This window comes from Gigantopelta aegis, chromosome 7 (genome assembly GCF_016097555.1).
Source record: "Gigantopelta aegis isolate Gae_Host chromosome 7, Gae_host_genome, whole genome shotgun sequence".
Taxonomy (NCBI): domain Eukaryota; kingdom Metazoa; phylum Mollusca; class Gastropoda; order Neomphalida; family Peltospiridae; genus Gigantopelta; species Gigantopelta aegis.
The window spans coordinates 2,111,391-2,136,546 of NC_054705.1; the positions used below are offsets into that span (position 1 = coordinate 2,111,391).

The 25,156-nt window shown below is 35.5% G+C and overlaps 1 protein-coding gene across 1 annotated transcript; it reads right to left on the bottom strand.

Annotated features, from left to right (window-relative positions):
• Window positions 1-485: 485 nt before the first annotated feature.
• Window positions 486-24,239, bottom strand: LOC121377572 (veficolin-1-like). Its single transcript, XM_041505622.1, has 5 exons — window positions 24,142-24,239; window positions 19,281-19,345; window positions 12,610-12,754; window positions 11,531-11,651; window positions 486-642 (listed from the first exon to the last, which is right to left on the bottom strand). Exons 2-5 carry the CDS (start codon window positions 19,342-19,344, stop codon window positions 625-627), a joined length of 348 nt encoding a protein of 115 aa, XP_041361556.1. The 5' UTR covers window position 19,345; window positions 24,142-24,239; the 3' UTR covers window positions 486-624.
• Window positions 24,240-25,156: the final 917 nt, after the last annotated feature.

Sequence of the window (25,156 nt, forward strand, 5' to 3'; positions counted from 1 at the left end):
ACAACGCAGTGTTAACGCAAGGAACGACGCTCAACGCAGTGTTAACGCAAGGAACGCAGCACAACGCAAAGGACGCAGCGCAACGCAAGGAACGCGGCTTAACGCAGTGCTAACGCAAGGAGCGCAGAACAACGCAGTGTTAACGCATGCGTAGTAGTCATCATCGTTTGGGACAAATGACAACTGCATTGTTTTGGGTTAAAGGCTCTTTAATGGCTGACAATAGATTCCATTTTTATATCACCCTGTAACAATATAATTAAAATACAATATAACAATACATTCATTATGCATATATAAATCTCAGGATACACAATACATAATATTCCATCATTTAAATAATAGTGTTTAACATGACATGACATATTAAAGTAATTAATGCATAATACAAAATATGTCTTATGATTACAACAGACATAATTATAATACATACATACATAATATACATTATCACTCACATGTCCAAATAATGATTTAACATTATAACAAATTACAATACACAAGATATTCTCAATCATGTGAAATACATACATGTCCTGAAATAAGAATTATATTATAAAAATACATATACAAATATATTACATACCAAGTATGTGACACCAGGGCAAATGGAACTGGTCACACTTAAAAGGATTGACGTATCTGCATAAAAGAATTACAATAATAAAAAACTAAATTATGTATATCACATATTTAGATATAGATTAATCAAATTACTGAATTAATAAGAATTAATATTACACTGTACAGTTTATAACGTTATACAGAAATATATAATAATTACTTGTTATAAAGCATGATTTAGTCAATTACATTTACATTAAAGTATATGTTATTATAGTGTAACCAAACAATAAATAACCTAACTATAACTAACCTTAAATCTTCTCTAGAAATATCTTCCAATAAATTGAGCAAACATGAAGTGTTAACTCCAGAAGAGCAAACTATAATGTGGACCACAATACCAGACGTACACCAGTATTTAAGGAAACAGTGAACTGTAATAAGCTACCACTTCAGACAAGAACACTAAAACCACATTAGCTTACACTGTACCCAAGCTGGAAACAATAGGACAGACGAGGCGCATGGGTGATAGTGCTATTGTTACTAAGTTGTGCAAGGTGGCATACATGCTTGTGCAATTTGTAACAAGCCAAGATACCTGAAAATAGTAATCAACTTGTCATTAAGAATAAAATAATTAAAGGTACGCAATCTGTTGTAATTCATTACCTGTTTATGGAAATAAACTAATTAATTACATGAGAACAAATAAAACCAATGCATTAATATAAAACAATAATTATATACAAATATCCACAAGTCAATATTATTACACCTGGGATGCAGCATTGAACGCTTTGTTAACGCATGGGACGCAGAATAACGCAGCTTAAGACGCATAGCATAGTAGATGTTCAGCGTGTATGTGTGATATTGTTTTGAAATATGTTAGCATCTGGGAACCCCTTACTTTCTTGTACTTTGTAATGTCTCAGTGTCAGTAATCAGCAGCAACGACTACCTCATCGCCATTGGTATTCTAGGATTGTGAACTTAGTGTATTCTATAATCGTGCTAGTTTATTCCAGAATTGTGGAATTAGTGCATTCTAGGATTGTGAACTTAAGTGTATTCTAGTGTTTTGAATGCGAGATTACAGGTTGAAGTTTCCCTGAATTCTCACTACAGCTCGTGGTGAGCTGTGGCGGAGGAGCGGGACAGGAACTGGAGGTAGATGCAGGTGTAAGGCGCGGCGACGCATCCATAAGGCATCCAGGGAACTCGCAGTATCGCTGTTACTCCTCAGCGGTGACTTTGATGTACTCCAGTTGTTGAAAACCGTCACCACTCTGTTGTTGGATGTTTGACCCAGACCGGTATTTCTGTTGATGTTTGTAATTTGATATGATTTGTAATTACTGTTCACATGTGAGATCAATGAGTGAAATTGTTTAAAACCGTAATCAAGGTAATAAATGGCTTAACCGATCTTAAAATTAAACGCGGTAATCGAGCAGATGAAATGATTGTTACAGAATGCAGCAAGTCACGTGACTTATGGCTTTCATAAATTGAGGACTGGTAAAATGGACTCGGATTAAAGTAGGATTAATTTGTGGTGGTCGGTTATTTGTGTGTTAATTAACAAAGAAGCGATGTCGGTGCTATTGGGGACTTGACAAACTTTCTAAGCTCAGTAGCTTTCATGCCTTGTTCTAATGCGCGACAGACATTATTAACAGACTTTGTGAATTAAGTGGTGTGATAGTTGTGATTGTTATTTGTTCTTCCAGTTTGTATAATTGCATTTTGTTCTTAATCCTTTATAATAATATGTTAACATTTTTTTTATTTTTTTAATTGTCTCCATATCCACAGTCATTTTAATTCCACAATATATAAAAACTTTTAACAGATTCAGTAAGCTTGCGCACATCGGTATTATTGATTGGTGTATTGATTGATTACTTTGTTATTATTAATTTCAGAACAGTTTTCTTTGTGTTACATTATGTTATTGTGAAATTAAATGAAATTCTTGATTTGATTTAAACAAATAAATTATATTTCATTTTTAAATTTGACATCTTTTGTTTGTAATTTTTTATTTACATACTTGACTGAACGTTTGAGTCGATATTTGGTTAACTCGATATTTATGTGCGATCCCCACGATATCGACACAACGGTGTTCGACTATATATATAATTATGAAATACAGAATACATTCACATTGATGAAGAAAGGAAATGTTTCATTTAACGACGCACTCAACACATTTTATTTACGGTTATATGGCGTCAGACATATAGTTAAGTCATATTGATCGATGCAGAGTGTATGTATAATAAAGAAAAGTGTAAATCATGTGTATAATAAATCATGTGGAGTGCAGATTATATAATAAATGTGAAGTGTATGATAATGCAACTGGCGTATAAATTATATGTATAATAATGAATAGGGTGTGTACATGTATACTAATAAATGTGGAATGTCCACTTCAGCATCAAGCAAACCCCCAGCATGATCATAATGGTCAGTATCATCATTATCGCCATCTTCACCACCACCACCATCATCATCATCATCACCATCATAACCACAATCATCACCATCATCAGCAACAGTAGTGGTCACCATCTTCGGTGTCACTCATTAGACCAGAATCCACGTGGTCTTCGACGTCCAGACAATCAACAGTTTCACCTGTCATGGCACGATCTTCATCAAATCCTTCCTGTGGGCTATTAGCTATTAGTTGGGTCTAAGAATTTCCTGTCGGTTCTTCGTCAGCTACTGGGGATGGCCCAAAAGCCTGGTGTTACGTTCGTGTTAAGTAACACGTTATTAACGCCTTTGTTAATAACACACACACGTGTGTAAAAATACCTTTTGGGAATTTCCAAATAGATTGGGTGGATGCCAGTGGCAGTTTCGATTTGAAACGAATCAAGGCCGTCGCCTGAAATGCTACACTCTCCGAAATAGAGATGCGACTTGTTTTAAAACTCGGTCTCTAGTAGTGGCACTGTTAAAAAGGGCCGTGTGTGGACGCTGGCCACAGTAGTGGAGACATCTGTTGCCACTACACACACATAGACCGATCTCATTGCGTGGTGTAACCAACAGCCAATCAGATTACCTGTTCCGTGATCACAATAGCAGCTCTTGATTCGCAGGGCAATGTGACCGGAATCGGTAGACTGGCAGGTTGCACTGTACGAAATAGAATCCCATAATAATGTAAATTAATGTTTAACGACATTCACAAAAGATAAGTATATCAAAATAGTATTTATATTAGTATGTAAAACCACAGTGTTAGGATCTGTGGGGACAAGTATACTATCAAGGAAAGTATATTTTGAAACTTTGTATAAAAATCAAAGTGTTTGAAAAAACTTGAAAATTAATTCTGAGTGGAATTTAAAAAGATTCCAAAACATTTCTGTTGCCAATATATCATTTCTCATCGGCTTGAGATGGTCACACTCCACCAAAATGTGGCGCACAGTCAGTGTACACTGACAATGTTCATACGGAGGAGGACGGTCCTTCTATAAAATAAATGAATGCGTCAAATGCGTATGACCGATGCGGGCACGGCACAATACCGCCTGTAGGACTGCCACCCTCCCAGGACTGGCCCAAGTGGCATAATGAAGCTTGTTCGCAACCGAACCGTCCCAATCATCTTGCCAAATAAAAAATATTTATTGACCGATATGATATTTAAAAGCATGGTAGGTGACACCAAAGCCGACTTGATAAATTCAAAGCAAACTTGGCAGCAAAATACATTGCCCTTAATGCCCTGTTTATTGGCAATAGATAAAAAGGCACACGTTCATATCTTCGTTCCAACCAAGGGATGTTCCAACTTCATTAGCTGTATAACTTGGAGACACGAAAGTGAGTCTGTTAAAATAATGTACTTGGATGCATATGAATCTCAGCAGTAAAGATTGATCCTGAATCTGGCAATTTCATGGAAATTATTTTGTCTGATGCACAATGTCTAGCAAAGATACAGAATTTCAATCCAGTGGTCCGTCTGTGCAAACGGGAATAATTATTTATTTTATAGGATCGCTCATTTGACTGTTTTGTATGTACCGCACACTGCCCTGGGTGGGTGGGGGGGGGGGGGGGGGGGGGGCGTATCCCAGTGGTAAAGTGATCGCCTGATACGCGGTCGGTCTTGGACCGGTCATCGTTGTTTGGCCCATTCGGCTATTTCCATTCCAGTCCGGACACAACACGACTGGTATATCAAAGGTCGTGGTGTGTGCTGTCCTGTCTGTGGGATGGTGCAACTAACGGCAAAATATGTCGTGGCTTCCGCTGTGAGACTATAAATATGTAACTTTAGATAAAAAATTTTTATTAAGCTAGCTGAACTAATAATAAAATATATTTATATTTAAATAAAATAAAATAATCTTAAAACATTAAATTAAACTTACTTTAAACTAAGCTAAAAGAAGTCAAACCATACTGCATGACAACATGAATGAATAGCCTTTTCTTTTGATTGATCGATTGTTTGGTTCATTCATTCATTCATTCATTCATATTTGCTAATTTAGTTAAATCGCTCGCACTATTTATTCACCCACCCACCATACCAAGCCCCCCCCCCTCCTCCCCCTTTTGTATCACCAATGTATGACCTTTGTTAGTATGACAAGACCTGTAATCTCCGACCAGTAGTTCACTCTGTAGTCTTTACATGAGTTTTACTCACTCCTACTTTCTTAGCTTCGTGGCTTGTTTTTAGACAGTGTTTGTATACCTCAGTGATGTTTTCATGCAGGGTGCTTTGACTTCTTTTAGCTTAGTTTTAAAGTAAGTTTCTTTTAACGTTATATATATATATATATATATATATATATATATATATATATATATATATATATATATATATATTATTATTATTATTATTATTATTATTATTAGTTGAGTTAGCTTAATAATATTTTTTTATCTAAAGTTACGTTATATTTTTTACACATATAATTAAGTAACCTTTCGTCTTTATTACTTGGGTACATTTCTTTTGTTTTATTAGACTGTATTTGCTATTGGCTTATCTATTCGTTCATTATTATTTTGTTCTTTGTTTCATTCATTCATTTATTTATTCTTAATTATATGCATATTTTATCCCCTTCCCCACACTTCTTTTTACCTCAATCATATGGTAGGTTTAGTGTTACCATACTTTTAATCTTGACCAGTAGTTTGTTCTGCTGCAGTTTTTAACCTTTTTTAAGTAGTCTTATATAGACTTATTAATTATTATTATTATTATAGTTATAGCCTTAACTCTGCTTTTGCTAGTGGTTGTATGTTTGTATTTTATTTTTGTCGGCAGCTTTCCCCGATGAAGCCTGGGCAGGCGAAAATTTGAATTAAAGAGGGATACATGCCTTTTAAAGAAGGCTTCTGACTTTTTCTTTTATATATATATATATATATATATATATATATATATGACATCACCGTGTATCTTAGTCATATGACATAATATCGATGACCTGAAGATATAACTAGGATTAGGGAAACATGTATTAATATTGGTGACGTCACAGCATATTTTATTTATAATGTTCAAAATAAGGAGTGTATATTCATATATAACACAAGATAACAGATACATTAATTGCTATTGCAATATTAATTAATGGTAAAACACAAGCACTCATGCGACAAGGGATTGGCATTAAATAATATAACCAGGATAGTGATGTAGGTCAGGTGGAGACACGGATAGGCAACAGGGTCGATGCAGGTCAATTTGATGTTTTCAATATTTGCACTAGTAACTGGCTAAAACCCCGCGGTTCGCCAAACGCGCACGAATTTAACGTGGCATGCTTCTGATTAAACGTCCATTAACATATTGGGACGTTGCCAGACGTGCTATTGTCGATCAGGAAAGTCTAGTGTGAATCTGGACTCGTCTGAAAATAGTTCCTGAGCCCAACGCCCCCTGGTAGCCCAATGTTTGTTACGACGTGCAAACCGTTGATGTCTGGAAGCAATGTGTATCGCAGCAAATATGGGGTTACGTAGGGTCGACATGCATGAATGTTACTTCTATGCAGTCTGTTACGAATAGTCTGACCAGACACTGTAGCGCTAGTTGTAATACTTAGTTCTCTGGTGATTTGATTGGCTGATTGACATCGATTCCTCAACATGTAAGTCCTAATGAAGTGGTCCTGTATTGGAGTTTCGGGACTTTGGCCGTCCTAAATAGGGACAATCATGCACATTTCTGGTTTGATGATATGTGGCCCAAAATCGGCTAATAACTTATTGTGACTGGGGGTTGCCAACGTGGAGCATGCCTACATCCCTGAGATGTTCCTGCCGTTGGATACGTCGCATTGTTGAAACGTTACACAATGCTGTAAAGAATGTGACAGCAAGGTTATGATGTAGTGTTCCAGTAACAAACAAGAAAAAAATATTGCCACAGTGTACACACAGAGTACACACAAACTAAGTCACGTCATGTGTTTCACGATCAAAACAATTAGCGCGTTTTTGTATGCCCTTTCGGTGGTAATATTATCGCACGCTGTGTACTTATTTTGAGATTTATATCGCATTTCATTCTATAAGTATTGATATTTGAAATAAAATATCCCCTACTTCGTTTTAGCAGTATGACGTAACGTCCAATGTTAGTAACACGAACATTACGTCAAAATGTAGAAATAAATGAGTAAAGATGTACAGGTTATATAAATTATAACAGTTTTAATTAGTTATTTTGCTTGGCGCTAATTTCATATGTCATTGAGGTATTTAAATTGTGTCATAACTATTGTTATGAGTGGCTATTTGACGAGATTCCTATATATAATATGCCAAGCGAGTAGAGTAAAAATCAAATTGCATTTAAATAAACTGAACCTATGAAAACAGAAGAAGTATATTGTATAGTTAGTTTGTAATAAAACAAACATTGCTTTATACTTGTTATACTTGTATATCAGCAACATATGGGAAACATATGTCGTGGAAAGGCTGAATTTCGTTTATAAAATAGGCCTACATCAATGAGTTTATATAGATGAGAGTGCACTTTCTTGTAATTAGTTTATAATTATATGAAAGGTGTCCTGTTTTGTAATAATTCATGCAACGCATAACATGTGAATTTTGTGGAAATATATTTCACCAGTCTTCACTTTTCTGCACTTTTAATTTCTCTGGCGTTTGTAGTATTTTGAGAAGATAATATTGATCTAATTGGTCAATGCATACTGCAACAGTCTTTCCTGACAATGTCCCATAAAAGTGCTTCGCCATCTCTGACGAATCATTTTCAATACTTGTCGCTGGTCTTCGATCGTTTTGTATTTTTAAAACGGCCACAACACCCGCTTGGTTTGAAATAAGTGTATTGTACAGATGTAGTCTATAAAGACGTGGTTTACGTCTGACGTCAAAATTTAGCGAAATGGACAATTTTAAGAACTTGTCAAATAAGTGTTGTATTTTTGTCATCATTTTAAAAAGAAGACTACTATCTTGTTAAAGAAAGTTAGCAAACTTTATTCATATTAAATTACTGAAAACAGGACCATATTAATTTACGTAATAGCATTTTTACAAATCAAGGTGTCCATTTCCACAGTAAATTATTGAAAACTGGACTATTTAAGAAATTATAGTATGGAAATAATACTGCATTCATATGTCTTACTACTAGCACTGATGTTCTAAAGTAAGCGAAGCATTTTAATTACAAAATCACTAAATTATAGTATGGAAATAATACTGAATTCATATGTCTTACTACTAGCACTGATGTTCTAAAGTAAGCGAAGCATTTTAATTACAAAATCACTAAATTATAGTATGGAAATAATACTGAATTCATATGTCTTACTACTAGCACTGATGTTCTAAAGTAAGCGAAGCATTTTAATTACAAACTCACTAAATTATAGTATGGAAATAATACTGAATTCATATGTCTTACTACTAGCACTGATGTTCTAAAGTAAGCGAAGCATTTTAATTACAAACTCACTAAATTATAGTATGGAAATAATACTGAATTCATATGTCTTACTACTAGCACTGATGCTCTAAAGTCAGCGAAGCATTTTAATTACAAAATCACTAAATTATATGTACAAGTACTTTGTTCCATGACGGTGTTGCATGGGAACTGTTCCGAAGTTCCATTGATTGTACAAATACATGATTTTATTCCTTGGTACATTTGGTTTATGATTTTAAAGAATTTTCCATTTATGTTATTGCTTAATAGGTTTTGCCACAGACATGTTCTAGAAATAAAATCAAACGCCTTTTGGAAGTCAACAAAAGCACAGATTAGTTTCTTTTTTCTTTTCTTTAAAATTTCTATCCGTGAATGTATATTAAATAGAGGGTCTGTAGTGGAATAACCTTGTTGAAAAGCAGTTTGGTCGTTGTCTTCAATACATTTGTTCAATCGGTTATTTAAAGTCGTTGTAAACAGTTTTGAAAAGCAACATAGTAACGTTATTGGTTTAAAGTTTTCTGGTAATAGACGACATCCTTTATGTTTGAAAATGGGTTTAATAACTCCAGTTAGCCATTTACTAGGAAAAACGCCGTTTTCCAGGATTATTTTGAACAGATTTACATAGACTGGCAACATCATGTCCGCAGTAGTTTTAACATACTCATTGATGATGTTGTCAATTCCATGTGCCTTTCACTTTTTTCAACTGTTTTATTGCCTTTGTTATTTCGCCTTCTTCCAACCGTTGGTTTAAACTATTTCCTCCGTCTATACTATGTGCATTTATTTCATTGTCATCGTTTCGTCTTTATATAAATGTTTTAAAAATGTATAAAAATCATCTAAATGTGGCAAGTGTTTTTCTTCGTTAGATCGTTTGAATAGTTTATATAAAAAAGTTAGTTTTGTTTAACGACACCTCTAGAGCACATTACCATTTATTTAACAATACTGCGGCGCAAACATACCTGACAAAGCGATCCTCTAAAAACTCCCACAAAAACAAAACGAGTCGAACGCCGTTAAATTCTTACACTTACACTCGATGACACTACATTGTGTCATTATTATGCAGCTTCGTATTCAATTCGTTTTAGATATTTTGTCGTAATTGAACTTCGTATCCTTTTTATAAATTACATATTTTATGTTTTACATTCGGTCAGATGCATTGGTAATCATCAAATTTAAATACAAAGAGACAAAGGGAGATAATTTAATCATGCACTTTAAAAAAAAAGTAAATACGATTTCTATATTTTCACTGTAGCTAAAATACAGTGAAAATACGACTTTTCACCGGATATCACTTTTATGGTTTCCGTAGATCTATACATTTCATTGCTGTGTATATAATAAAGTCATTTATGTTTGTTATTGTGGTGGTTCACCCGTAACACTAGCATATCCAGTGTAATCAAAGTCTCTTATATATAAAATAATGTATTTAAGGATTGTCTGTTATTTCTCTTACTCGGGGTATGAACAAAAACAATCCGCAAATTATGTGAATCGGCGTTCTTACATAAGTTTGCAGATTATTGTTTGCATACCAGATACACAAATAAACAAATATTATAAACAAATAACAAACAATACTTTAATTTGAAACAAACCTACTAATAATAACATTAAAAGTTCATATTTCATTTTGAATTATACTGTTCAGACACCAAATTTTAAAAAGGATCAATCCGTTGTCATCCGGATAGGATACGGGTCGTGACACACCAAAAACGTGTACCAAACCGTTTCAATCATATGTGGATTCAACAGCACGCTTTCAGGTCGATACGGTTTTGGATTCTGGTGTGTCAGCGGAACATTGGCGAAAACGGGTCAGTTCAGTTCGGTTGGATCACATGGTGCAAGTCATGTGACATTTCATTTGCAAAATAGAGAAAATGTGCAGTGGAAAATTACTATTTGTTTGTACATAACAATACCACAAGGAAGCAATACATCAACAAAAAATAAACACCCTTTAGAAAACAAGCTTGTACACGACGACAAAGGTTGCTCATATAAAAATGGAACGGTTATCGACATGTTCGAGTTGGATAGTGCCTCGTCACTCGTTATATTTTTAAAGCGAGAATAAACTCCCGAGTGTCCCACAACCCTGTAGAATGTATGACGTCATATATTGTAAGACGATATCCCCCTCCCCCACAACCCTGTAGAATGTATGACGTCATATATTGTAAAACGATATCCCCCCTCCCCCACAACACGACTTATCACAAACGTATTTGGTGTGTCTTGGTCCAAAATGGATTGAACTGTTTTGATCTGCATTCAGCGGCGGTGAGTGAACGGCGATTCCTGATGTGGATCAGTACGCATTGGACAGAACCGTATTTGATATGTCAATAGTATTACATTTTGTTAAAACAATAACACTCAGTACGACAAATAACCAATACAAAAATGTTATATTCATCGAGAAATGAACAAACTCCCTTTGCTAAGTCTGACCAATGGGATGACGTCATATTGTAATGAATGTAATGAAACTTTTATTATAAAAAAAATACATTTTTTTCTTGCTAATATATAATATTGACGATACCGAAACACCCTCGGGGTAACAGCCCCCACTCCACCTCTCTCTCTCTCTCTCTCTCTCTCTCTCTCTCTCTCTCTCTCTCTCTCTCTCTCACAAATACGTCTCTGGTCTCAACATCATTATATTCAAGAATATTCATAAATATAGGAGACGTCCAAAGTAGGCTATATTTAGGAATATTGCTTTCGGACGTAACGTCATATCAAGAATATAGTTAGACATATGTGATGACTAGAATATACATGGACTTCAGTATATGTAGAATCATAAAAAGTTATCATCTCATTTTTAACATTTTCATTTGAATTTTAAGTTTTGTTTTTTGTTATAGTCATGAGAGCAGACGCGCCTATGGAGACTTTCGTTTAAAAACAAAACAAAATGTGTTAGTTTTGCTATTGTAAGTTTATTACCTTTGCTGCCGTGAACATGTGAAGAAAATCATTTCCCAACCAGAAATCTCCTGCGAGGTCGCCAAATCCGTGTTTGTAGTCTTTCCACGGCCTGTTGAAGTCGACACCACCCTTGACCCGCCTGTGTAACAATATGTTAATCTGATTTATGTTCAACAGTAAATAATCACCAGTCTGACCAACGGCACTATCTATCAAATCTCCTGCTGAAGATGACACCACCCTGCAATTGCCTGTTAATCTTCTTTATCTTCAAAATTAAATATGCACAGTTCTGACTCACGGGACTAACTATCTTATGTACTTCTGAAGCTGATACCAACCTGTGAATTGCCTGTTAATCTCATTTATTTTCAATATGGTTAACATCAACACAATTAGTAACTGGTCAGCTGATTCAAAGCGTCAACAATTACTGGTAATAATAGACTAGAGTGTTTGAAGTAAGCACTGAACGCTTTCGACGACTGATATATCAAAGGCTGCGGCATGTGCTGTCCAGTCTCATGGAAAGTCAATCTTGAAGACACCTTGTTGCAAGTGGGTAAAGGTAGCGGGTTTCATAAAAGACTACGTGTTGGAATTACGAAATGATTGCCGTTCATTATCTTTGATAATTAATCTCCTCTAGTAGTGTCGTTAAACATTATTGCCTGGAGTGTTCACTCTAAGGCCACAGCAAAATCAAAATGACAGCTGTGTGATACAGACGACCACAAACGACAAATACATATCGCGAATGGATATACACACAGGATAGCATATACCACGGTCTTTGAAATACAAGAACTAGGATGTGGACATAAACAAGTTTGAACGTAAAAAGGTAATGGGACAAATGTGATAATAATGGCAACAACAAAAACAACAATGATAATAATAATAACAATAATAATAATAATAATAATAATAAACATACTATTAACGAGCTATCCATATCATGTGCATATGTTTACAAATAAAACCCCAAATTGAAATTAAAGAAATAAGGAAAACAATATAAATAGTTTTAGCTAACTTCACAATATCGGCATGATTCTCAGACAGACATCTAACATACAATTCTGTCATCTTCATACCTGACGAAGGTGAGCCAACCGCCATTGTCCGTGGTCATGTCACACCTGACTTTCATCTTTCCCCCGGCTGGTGAGTCGATCATGTACGTGCCGTCACAGTTCTGGTTCTGGCGTGTCTTCACATCCCAGCAGTCGCTAATCGGCGCTACCAGTACATACATAGAAATCATTTGGAAAATTTAAATTGTTTCCTTGCGTATTATTTGTATTATTTAACCATTTAGAATAAACCAACAACATCGTCTAGCTATACTCGTTATCACTGCCAGATGAAACAAAGGACAACGTGTTACCCCATTATTTTAAAATCGAAAGTCAGGCTGGTTTCTGTAGTTTAAATTAATTTATAAAATATTTAAACGGCTACAAGTCTGGGAGCCCCTGCCCTTGTGCTGAGGGTCGCATAGTTTGGTCCTCGATGACTCCAGATTATTTTCATTTCATTATTTACTACTTACAGTTTAGTGAAAAACTTTACCATAATATAATGGTATAATAATTAACTCGACCACAAAATGAGGTATAGAACGTCACTGATTTTGACATAGACAACGAGGCGTTCCCTTTTAAATACATGTAAAGAAACACATCGTAAATATACTTATACAGTGTGAACGAGCATACTATGTTACACACAAACACAAACACAAACACACACACACACACACACACACACACACACACACACACACACGCATAGACACACACACATACACACACACAGACACACTCAATGAATTAATGAATGTTTAACGACACCCCAGCACAAAAATACATCGGCTATTGGGTGTCAAACTATGGTAATGCAAATAAACAAAGTGATGATTAACATCAATATAAAAATTCAAGGTTTAAACAAAAACAGTGTAAAGAACAGCGTAAAGAACTGTGCAAAAACACAAATATCACAGAATTTTACGGATACTGAATTTTACTCAAAACTTCAATTTTGTGCTGTATTGGCCATTCTCAAAGAAAATGTTACATCACTGCACCACGGTGAGGTTACAGCACGCGCAGGGGAGACACACTCAAACGCACACGCATAGCCACACACACACACACACACACGCATAGACACACACATAGGCACACACACACATAGACACACACACACATACACACACACACACATGGATGAATGAATGTTTAACGACACGCCAACACGAACAAAACATCGGCTATTGGGTGTCATCACACAAACATACTCACATCTGCACACAGACAAACACACACACACACACACACACACACACACACACACGCACACACTAAGAAATATACAACATCTTACGTCACATTGTGTTCACCCCATTCTCCCTTGATGTGATGTTGGCCAATCGCGTTAACGTTTATATCCCAGCTTTGTTAAAGAAAACGGTATCTCATAATATGAGTACGATTTTATTATTAAACTCGCTTATCTCGCACAGGTATGTAATAAATAGAGAATAATAGATAAATGATCGTTAGATACCATTTATCGCATTTATCGCATTTATCTGATTCATCTGATTTATCGCATTTATCTGATTTATCGCATTTATCTGATTTATCTGATTTATCGCATTTATCTCATTTATCTGATTTATCGCATTTATGGCATTTATCTGATTTATCGCATTTATGGCATTTATCTCATTTATCTCATTTATCGCATTTATCTCATTTATCGCATTTATCTCATTTATCTGATTTATCGAATTTATCTGATTTATCTGATTTATCGCATTTATCTGATTTATTACATTTATCTCATTTATCTGATTTATCGCATTTATCGCATTTATCGCATTTATCTCGTTTATCGAGGGCTTTTATATGTATCTAACATGCGACAGGTTAACTGTACGTCACAGACACACTAGTTGTAACATAAATGGTATCTAATATGCGAAAGCGAGTTTGATTCGTTGCTAAATAACCAGTTGTAAGATAAATGGTATCTAACATGCGAAAGCGAGTTTGATTCGTTGCTAAATAACCAGTTGTAAGATACATGGTATCTAACATGCGAAAGCGAGTTTGATTCGTTGCTAAATAACCAGTTGTAAAATAAATTGTATCTAACATGCGAAAGCGAGTTTGATTCGTTGCTAAATAACGAGTTGTAAGATAAATGATATCTAACATGCGAAAGCGAGTTTGATTCGTTGCTAAATAACGAGTTGTAAGATAAATGGTATCTAACATGCGAAAGCGAGTTTGATTCGTTGCTAAATAACGAGTTGTAAGATAAATGGTATCTAACATGCGAAAGTGAGTTTGAATCGTTGCTAAATAACCAGTTGTAAGATAAATGGTATCTAACATGCGAAAGCGAGTTTGATTCGTTGCTAACTAACCACTTGTAAGATAAATGGTATCTAACGGCCACGACTGTATTATTCTATTTCTTACATATCCTCAAAAACCAGGTTCCAAGGACATTTTAACATCTTTTACTAAAAGTTATTTACAGCCATTGCTCTTGTAGCAAACCTACGCGACACAAACACATATATGTCAGGTTAACTATACGTCACAGACACATAAGTGTCAGGTTAACTGTACGTCACAGACACATAAGTGTCAGGTTAACTATAAGTCACAGACACATGAATGTCAGGTTAACTGTACGTCACAGAGACATGCCTGTCAGGTTAACTATACGTCACAGACACATGAATGGCAGGTTAATTATACGTCACAGACACATGAATGTCAGGTTAACTGTACGTCACAGACACATGAATGTCAGGTTAACTGTACATTACAGACACATAAGTGTCAGGTTAACTGTACGTTACAGACACATACGTGTCAGGTTAACTATATGTCACAGACACATTAATGTCAAGTTAACTGTACGTCAGATACACATGAATGTCAGGTTAACTGTACATCACAGTCACATCAATGCCAGGTTAACTGTACGTCACAGACACATGAATGTCAGGTTAACTGTAAGTCACAGAGACATGGATGTCAGGTTAGCTGTACGTCAGATACACATGAATGTCAGGTTAGCTGTACGTAAGATTCACATGAATGTCAGGTTAGCTGTACGTCACAGACACATGAATGTCAGATTAACTGTACGTCACAGTCACATGAATGTCAGGTTAACTGTACGTCACATACACATGAATGTCACGTTAACTGTACGTCAGATAAACATGAATGTCAGGTTAACTGTACGTCACAGACACATGAATGTCAGGTTAACTGTACGTCTCAGACACATGAATGTCAGGTTAACAGTACGTCACAGTCACATGCATGCCAGGTTAACTGTACGTCACAGTCACATGAATGTCAGGTTAACTGTACGTCAGATACACATGAATGTACTGTTAACTGTACGTCACATACACATGAATGTCATGTTAACTGTACGTCACATACACATGAATGTCAGGTTAACTGTATGTCACAGTCACATGAATGTCAAGTTAACTGTACGTCAGATACACATGAATGTCAGGTTAACTTTACGTCACAGTCACATGAATGTCAGGTTAACTGTCCGTCAGATACACATGAATGTACTGTTAACTGTACGTCACATACACATGAATGTCAGGTTAACTGTACGTCACAGTCACATGAATGTCAGGTTATCTGTACGATACAGACACAAGTGTCAGGTTAACTGTACGTCACAGGCACATGCATGTCAGGTTAACTGTGCGTCACAGACAGATGAATATCAGGTTAACTGTTGTCACAGACACATGGATGTCAAGTTAACTGTACGTCAGATACACATGAATGTCAGGTTAGCTGTACGTCACAGACACATGAATGTCAGGTTAACTGTACGTCACAGTCACATGAATGTCAGGTTAACTGTACGTCACATACACATGAATGTCAGGTTAACTGTACGTGAGATAAACATGAATGTCAGGTTAACTGTACGTCACAGACACATGAATGGCAGGTTAACTGTACGTCTCAGACATATGAAGGTCAGGTTAACAGTACGTCACAGTCACATGAATGCCAGGTTAACTGTACGTCACAATCACATGAATGTCAGGTTAACTGTACGTCAGATACACATGAATGTACTGTTAACTGTACGTCACATACACATGAATGTCCTGTTAACTGTACGTCACAGACACATGAATGTCAGGTTAACTGTACGTCACAGTCACATGCATGTCAGGTTAGCTGTACGATACAGACACATATATCAGGTTAACTATACGTCACAGACACATGAGTATCAGGTTAACTGTACGTCACAGACACATGAATGTCAGGTTAACTGTACGTCACATACACATGAATGTCAGGTTAACTGTACATCAGATACACATGAATGGCAGGTTAACTGTACGTCACAGACACATGAATGTCAGGTTAACTGTACGTCTCAGACGCATGAATGTCAGGTTAACTGTACGTCACAGTCACATGCATGTCAGGTTAGCTGTACGATACAGACACATATATCAGGTTAACTGTACGTCACAGTCACATGAATGACAGGTTAACTGTACGTCACAGTCTAATCGATTTCCATCGTGTAGCTTGTCGTTGGTTGTATGGCACTGGTTACGTGGTCATCACATAGGAGCAGCAGGTCGTATGTTTTGAAATTGTTAACACGTACATGTGTTAAGGACCATATTTAACCAAACATAATGCATGATGTTTTCCTCAAATGGATGTGTAAGAAAGAGAGGTACTAAACAAGCTTTCTTGGCATATCGTTGTCATGATATGAGTTGCTATCTGACGAGTGTGTTTTAAATAGCATAGAAGGTAAATGAGTATATTTTATGTATTACCAAGCAACTACGTACGTAAGCTGATGTCGGTAGCTACTACTTGCAAATTTCGAGCGAACTGGATCAGCAATTGATATGAAGTGTTGTAATTCGCAAAAATAAATACTGAATTGTCTATTGAACAAGCAAACATTGAGCAGAATTGGTGACGCTAACAGGGCGTGACGTTGAAAGTCCGTACCAGACGGAAATACAGAAGAAATAACAACTATTTAAGGTTGACGACAGACACTTGACGTACATATCGTAACGTAAACTTTAATTGTACATAAATGGTAATTACACTATTCTGTAGAAACATGGTTTTATTGGGGGGGGGGGGGGGGGGGGACAATAAGTGCAAATAACGTGGCATTATTTTATGTGCATTTTGAATCTGCTGCTATGTTAACAATATTTCACCTAGGGCCTAAAATGTTAACTAAAGGATGCCAATATGGATATGAACTGTCAAAGTTGCATTCACAATACTGTTTTTCACATGTCCATATCCGCGTCTGTGACACGTAAGTCAGCTACAAGTGCAAAGGGTTGTAAATATCGTGTAATCGAAAAATATGTAACAATTTGCTTAAAAAGGTGTATACTACCAAGGAAGGAAATGTTTTATTTAATCACTCAACACATTTTATTTACGGTTATATGTCATCACACATATGGTTAAGGACCATATATATATATATATATGCACCATCCTACAGACAGAATAGTACATACCACAGCCTTTGTTACACCAATTGTGGAGCACTGGCTGGAACGAGAAATAGCCCAATGGGGTCACCGACAGGGATCGATCCTAAACCGACCGCGAATCAAGCGAGCGCTTTACCACTGGGCGACTATGTCCCGACCCTGTATACTACCAAATCAAATCCCATAGACGACAGTAGTAACCTGAGTGGCTAAAACTCCTACCTGCAACGTGTCAATCGCCATGAACACCACGAATATAAATACTACCACCCCTCAACCTTAAAGTGAATGAAGCTATTTTTATACAATCAAAACTCACATGTATCACCAATCACAGGACTTGTGGTGTTAACATCCTTATCAAAGGTACACCTCGGACTTCCCCTGCGCGTGCTGTAACCTCACCGTGGTGCAGGGGTGTAACATTCTCTTTGAGAATGGCCAATACAGCACAAATTGAAGTTTAGAGTAAAATTCGGTGTCCGTAAAATTTTGTGATATTTGTATTTGTATTTTTGGCACAGTTCTTTACACTGTTTTTGTTTAAACCTTGAATTTTTATATTGATGTTGATCATCACTTTATTTATTTGCATTACCATAGTTTGACACCCAATAGCCGATGTATTTTTCGTGCTGGGGTGTCGTTAAACATTCATTCATTCATTCATTCATTCACCTCGGACTTTGACCAGGCCAGAAGTTATTTGGTTTAGTACTACGTATAACCTGGTTTTTGAGGATATGTAAGAAATAGAATAATACATTCGTGTCCGTTACATACCATGCATCTCACCAACGGCCACTTGTATATTATTCTCCATACATTTAACGTTTGTTATAAAATTAACTTTGTGGGTAAAAAAATAAATTATAACATTCGCGGGAGTACCATACGAAATTAATGAAAGTCATTTGAATTTTTGTTGTACTCTTAGCTCTCGCTCGGTAAATAAAAAAAATTCCAAACTCACTTCATAAATTCTTATTATACTTCGATAAATTCACAAATATGTCAAACTATTGTTATAACTGCAAACATAAACACACACCTAAATCAGTTTGTAACGTCCTTTCCAATGTCATTTTATATAATGCCGTCATTTTCTGAGGTTTATCAAAGGACATGATTGAGTTTGGCATTAGGTTTGTATATAAATGTGTAAAACTGAAATTTTGGTTAACATTTACGCACATGATGACAGACATTGGTCCAATTTCTTCTTTAACTTGTTTCTTTGTTCTGTCAAACACTTCATTCTGGAATAAATGAAGCAAAATATATGCTCCTTTATATATAATTATTAAAAATAGTGTTTCATTTATAAGACTGCATACTCCACAATTGGTTTTACATTTTCTTACTTATAAGATGACACTTCATACTTTCATTTATTTCTCAAACATATTCTTTACTTGTGGATTATTATATTTCCACAGGCTCTCGTTTGTGTTTACCTTTATTCATTTAATATGTAAAACCATTCCTGGGTAGTCGGAAAACACCAGGACCTTTTGAATGGAAGGCATAGAATTACCAATAATAAGGAGGAAACATATCATCTAACTTACTTTTCCCCGTGCATATATTCCAAAATTCGAATATCCGCTCACAAATGTGTTATTCGAAACGTTAGAATATAATTTTCTAATATTTGAATCTGGGGTTTTAGGTCGTATGGGAAAAAATGACTACATGAGATGGCTAATGTGGTTTAATTGAATTTAAAGATAGGTTCTGTATGCTGCTTGCTACATGCGATCAGTCCTGAACATAAAGCATGACTGGAGTTTCTAAATAGTGTATTAGTAGTGGCGTCTCATGTGGGTGGCTGCAATTCATACAAGCAATATTCTATAACACAGGAATTGGGTTCAACATAAAGCATGACTGGAGTTTCTAAATAGTGTATTAGTAGTGGCGTCTCATGTGGGTGGCTGACATTCATACAAACAATATTCCATAACACAGGAATTGGGTTCAACATAAAGCATGACTGGAGTTTCTAAATAGTGTATTAGTATTGGCGTCTGATGTGGGTGGCCGACATTCATACAAACAATATTCCATAACACAGGAATTGGGTTCAACATAAAGCATGACTGGAGTTACTAAATAGTGTATTAGTATTGGCGTCTGATGTGGGTGGCTGACATTCATACAAACAATATTCCATAACACAGGAATTGGGTTCAACATAAAGCATGACTGGAGTTTCTAAATAGTGTATTAGTAGTGGCGTCTCATGTGGGTGGCTGCAATTCATACAAACAATATTCTATAACACAGGAATTGGGTTCAACATAAAGCATGACTGGAGTTTCTAAATAGTGTATTAGTAGTGGCGTCTCATGTGGGTGGCTGACATTCATACAAACAATATTCTATAACACAGGAATTGGGTTCAAAATGTCGATTTCAAATCCTATAAATAAAAATTAAAACCAAATCCCTGCAATCTTGACCCCCCCCCCCCCCCCCCCCCCCCCCCCCCCCCCACCCCCCCCCCCCCCCCCCCCCCCCCCCCCACCTCCCAGAACGTTCCGGCATACGTGCGTCAACAATGACACAACAACCTAAGATTACATCGTGTTTGGAAGTGTAATGATTTCTTTCTTCTTCTTTTTTTGCAATTCCCAAGTGTACACTGCACCCACTTTATGCTTTACAAAATGACTGAGATAAACGAAATGCTTCATCGATGGGAATAAGGCACATATTGTAAATGTCCTATATTATTTCTTTAAAATCTGGGTTTTGCATTCTCAGCATACCAAGTCCTGTCTCATTTTTTATTTCTCGTTTGATTTCACGTTCTCTTGCTCCATTTTTGCTATACTCTGCTCTGTCCTTGTCCCTCTCCTACCTCTTTTTACCTTCGTTCAAACGTGCTTGCTTCTCGCTCATTTTCTAGGCTGCTGTCTTGAGTGATATTTTACTAAAACATGAGCAACAACTTGCGATATTTTCAAGATTAGTAAACAATGTAGTTTAAACGGCCTATAAGCATCTAATATAAATCCAAATATTCATATGTGATCATGGCTAAAAAACTGAAGTCGGAAGGTCAATGTCGGCTGGCTGGGTACAACAACACAACAGTTTCTTTTCACAAAACCGATTCCTTAGGAAATATCTCTCCATGAAGTGTTTAAACTTTACTAGGCAGGCAGTATCCTACATTCGCAGAATCTGGGTATATATCGGCGAGTACAACATTACATTCTAGATACGTTTTTATCGACATAAACCATTTTGGCAATGAAGATTACTAATTAGTGCGGCCGCCATTCTACCCAAGCCTCAGGTGTCTTATGACTGAACGTGTAAACAATGTGGTATAGTTTTGTTTCATAACACTATATATTATAAAAACAAAACTGTATTGAAATGTTAAACTATTTTTATAAAATAACAGTCAACTGAGGGACAAAAAACGGAATTATAAAAGTAATTCTAGTTGTGGGTCGTTCAGTGAAACCAACCTCTATCCACCAAGGCAACAACAACAAAAAACAAAAAAAACCCAAACTAAAACCAGCTACAATTAAGAAAACAACAAACAACAAAGACATATATATTACAAACTATATGTTCTTATCTTCATAAATACTTTAATACTTAGTAAAATATATGACTTTACAGAACTACCTTATGAAATATATTCGAGATTTGAATGAAATATGCATCACAAAAATTCGATTGTCTTCACATAGCTTAGCTACTGAAGTTGAGCGTTATAATAATATTGATAGACGTAATAGAGTTTGCGTTATAATAATAATGATAGACGTAAGAGAGTAGCGTTATAATAAAATTGATAGACGTAATAGAGTTTGCGTTATAATAATATTGATAGACGCAATAGAGTGAGCGTTGTACTAATATTGATACACGTAATAGAGTTTGCGTTATAATATTGGTAGACGTAATAGAGTTTGCGTATTTTGTCAACCCATTGATAGACGTAATAGAGTTTGCGTATTTTGTCAACTTAAAGAGATTGAAGATGAGTTTCATTGTGTATTATGTTGTCAATTTTGTTTAAAGATTTAAGAGTTTTATATATTATGAAATATTACTGGGTGCATCCATCTATGTTCAAATTAATACAGTTGCCAAGTACAAATACTATTAAAGATTTGTGTAATTTAGTTAAATATATATATTAAAAATATTCAAAAACTGTGACACCGATGTCAATGTTACATAGAGACAAAGTAAAATTGCACATGTTCTATTATATTCTCCTTTAATTGTAATGTTATTTGTAATAACACTATTTTTATTTTACACCTTTCATTCGTTGTCCAGACGTGAGCTGTTGTCCTGTTACACACCTGGTGGGTAATCTTCTTCGCTCGGTTCCAGAGACAACTGTTTGATGTCGAGTAATAGGAAACACCACTTTTCAAGATTGTTTTCAAGATTTATTAAACAAAAATCAGACACATTACAATGTGTAACAAGAGGACAATTCAAATACATAATTAAAATACACGACAAGAATAGGCGTCAACACAGAAGTATCTATAGTTAACATCGAACAGAAGAAACGTCAGTTAACATCCGAACACAAGAAACGTCAGTTAACATCCGAACACAAGAAACGTCAGTTCACAAGACTAAATAATCGTTTGATAAAAGTAGCTAGTTTTTTTGTTTTTTGTTTAATAATTGTGCATTGCATAATGACAGTATACCTTTCGTATTAAAAACGCCATGTCTAATCCTAAAATGTTATGTTATATATTTTCTTCTAATTGTTTTTAGATATTATCATTTATATGATTGATTAAATAATGATATTCATCTCCAATATCAGTATTACAAAGTTTGCTTATTCTATTCTGCCAAGGAACGTTAAACCATCTGCCAGTTTCGATTAGTAACCTTAAATTTGACGTATGCAATTTAGTTATTCAGCATCTATTTTGGTACGATAATCTCGACAAATAGGTTTCAAACTAAGCTTCTGTTTCAAATAATATATAACATTGACTCGTAAAAGAGTTTGTAATGTCCGAACACCACTGTCGCAGAGGGTTTGTTTTAATTCTTGTTTATAGCATTTGAAATCGTTAATTTGATTTGATACAGATGTAAACCATTCTCGTGTTTCACCATTGTTTAAAGTAAACATTACTTTCTATAAAATACTACTAAGTTTATTTTTGTCTTCAACCAATTTACTCTAAAATGACACCATTCGTAACTTTACTTGTATTTCTAAACGGGACCTTCCTAATTCTCCATATACCATGAAATTTGGAGTACTTTTTTTACCGTCAAAATCCATTTACAAAACTGTAGATGATATTTTTTTTCTATTATTTATAAATATTCATAACCTCAAATTTCTGATCCACTGTATTTCCGGACACTGTATTAATTTATAACAATCATACAGGCCAATACAGACAATATGCGAACGGTTATTCATGACATTTAAACATCGCAAACATGCGTATTCGCGAAAAAAATCCAAAAACCCACATCGCAATATTAATTCGGTTTACAGTATTCGAATATCCGCTCGTCATTTGCATGGAATATTCGAAAACCATTTTCAGACCCAATACCGAACATTAATATATAACTTAGGAATAACAGGTGATGATGTTTAAATAACATAAATCTAAGCTTGTCTCAATGGAGAACAGGAAGACAATGACAAAAGATACATATAACATACATGTGAATGCCTACACAAATAGAACGTATAAGAAAGAAAGAATGCAGGTAAAAAAAAAAAAAAAAAAAAAAAAAAAAAAAAAAAAAAAAAAAAAAAAAAAAAAACCACAGAGGAATAAACCAAATAGCTTGATTCCCTTTTCCAGGCCTAAACAGAAGATAAAGTATCAGCAAATATAAAATCCGTGCTTGTTGTGATGAGGATGATGACAGCGTTGGTGATGATAATGTTGGTGATGCTAATTCGTACTCACAGATTTTTACCATACAATCACAAACTGGTTGCTATTAGTCACTGTGCCAAAACACATAAGACACAGTGTTCTCCCCTCCCCCTTATTATTTTAAGATGTGTTGTTACCTGTTTTGAAACCGTCTCCAGGGATTACTTCCACCGTGTCTCCACCCCCAGTGGCCGGAGCACACAAGACAAATGGCCGCAGACAGGACGAGTACCAAATAAAGCTTCATGTTCTATGAATTTCGAATATGGTGACAAAATGACACAGGGTGTCTTATTTTATAGACCGATATTGCAATGACAGACGTACGTCAGCGAAACAAATTAATTAAACTGAACACATGTTGATATTTGCCCCACATCAATGAACTTGCAATCGATGGACTTGGCAATATAGTAATATGTGTGTTCATGTGCGTTTTTTTCGAGTTTGATCGCTCTCCAAACTTTGAACAAAAACATCTACGTAAACATCCTGTCTATTAATGTGTCACATAAATCTAACATTATTTTAATTAGTTGATGAATTTAACTTGATTATTAACAACTTGGGAAACACGTATGTGATATTTATCAAGAACCCTTGGAGGAAATTAATCTAAAAATATATTAGGTAGAAGGTAAACGTGGACTTAACACAAACCCATCATACAGCAGATTATACCACACAGATAACAATGAATGAATGAATGAATGTTTAACGACACCCCAGCACGAAAAATACATCGGCTATTGGGTGTCAAACTATGGTAATGCAAATAAATAAAGTGATGATCAAATATAAAAATTCAAAACTTAAACAAAAACAGTGTAAAGAACTGTGCAAAAACACAAATATCACAGAATTTTACGGATACTGAATTTTACTCAAAACTTCAATTTTGTGCTGTATTGGCCATTCTCAAAGAGAGGTGAGGTTACAGCACACGCAGGGGACACAGATAATAATGTCCACTGTTTCTGTTAGTGTGGGAATTACCCGGTCCAACGAAAGACCGAAAAGGACCGAAATGGACCGACGAAACACCGAAAGGGACCAAAAAGGACCGAAAATAACACTGAAATGAGACTTTAAAAATCATAACAGCTTAACTTTTACCCAGAATTGTAATTCCACACTATGCAATTACTGTAT

Bases quoted from the DNA above. Each gene is read 5' to 3' on its own strand.
- LOC121377572 (XM_041505622.1), bottom strand. From the start codon at position 19,344: ATGAAGTGTTTGACAGAACAAAGAAACAAGTTAAAGAAGAAATTGGAC. The intron at 12,755-19,280 runs GTGCGTAAATGT...ATGTACTGGTAG, and splicing joins GGACCAATGTCTGTCATCAT to CGCCGATTAGCGACTGCTGG. The intron at 11,652-12,609 runs GTATGAAGATGA...ATTGTTACACAG, and splicing joins GGTTGGCTCACCTTCGTCAG to GCGGGTCAAGGGTGGTGTCG.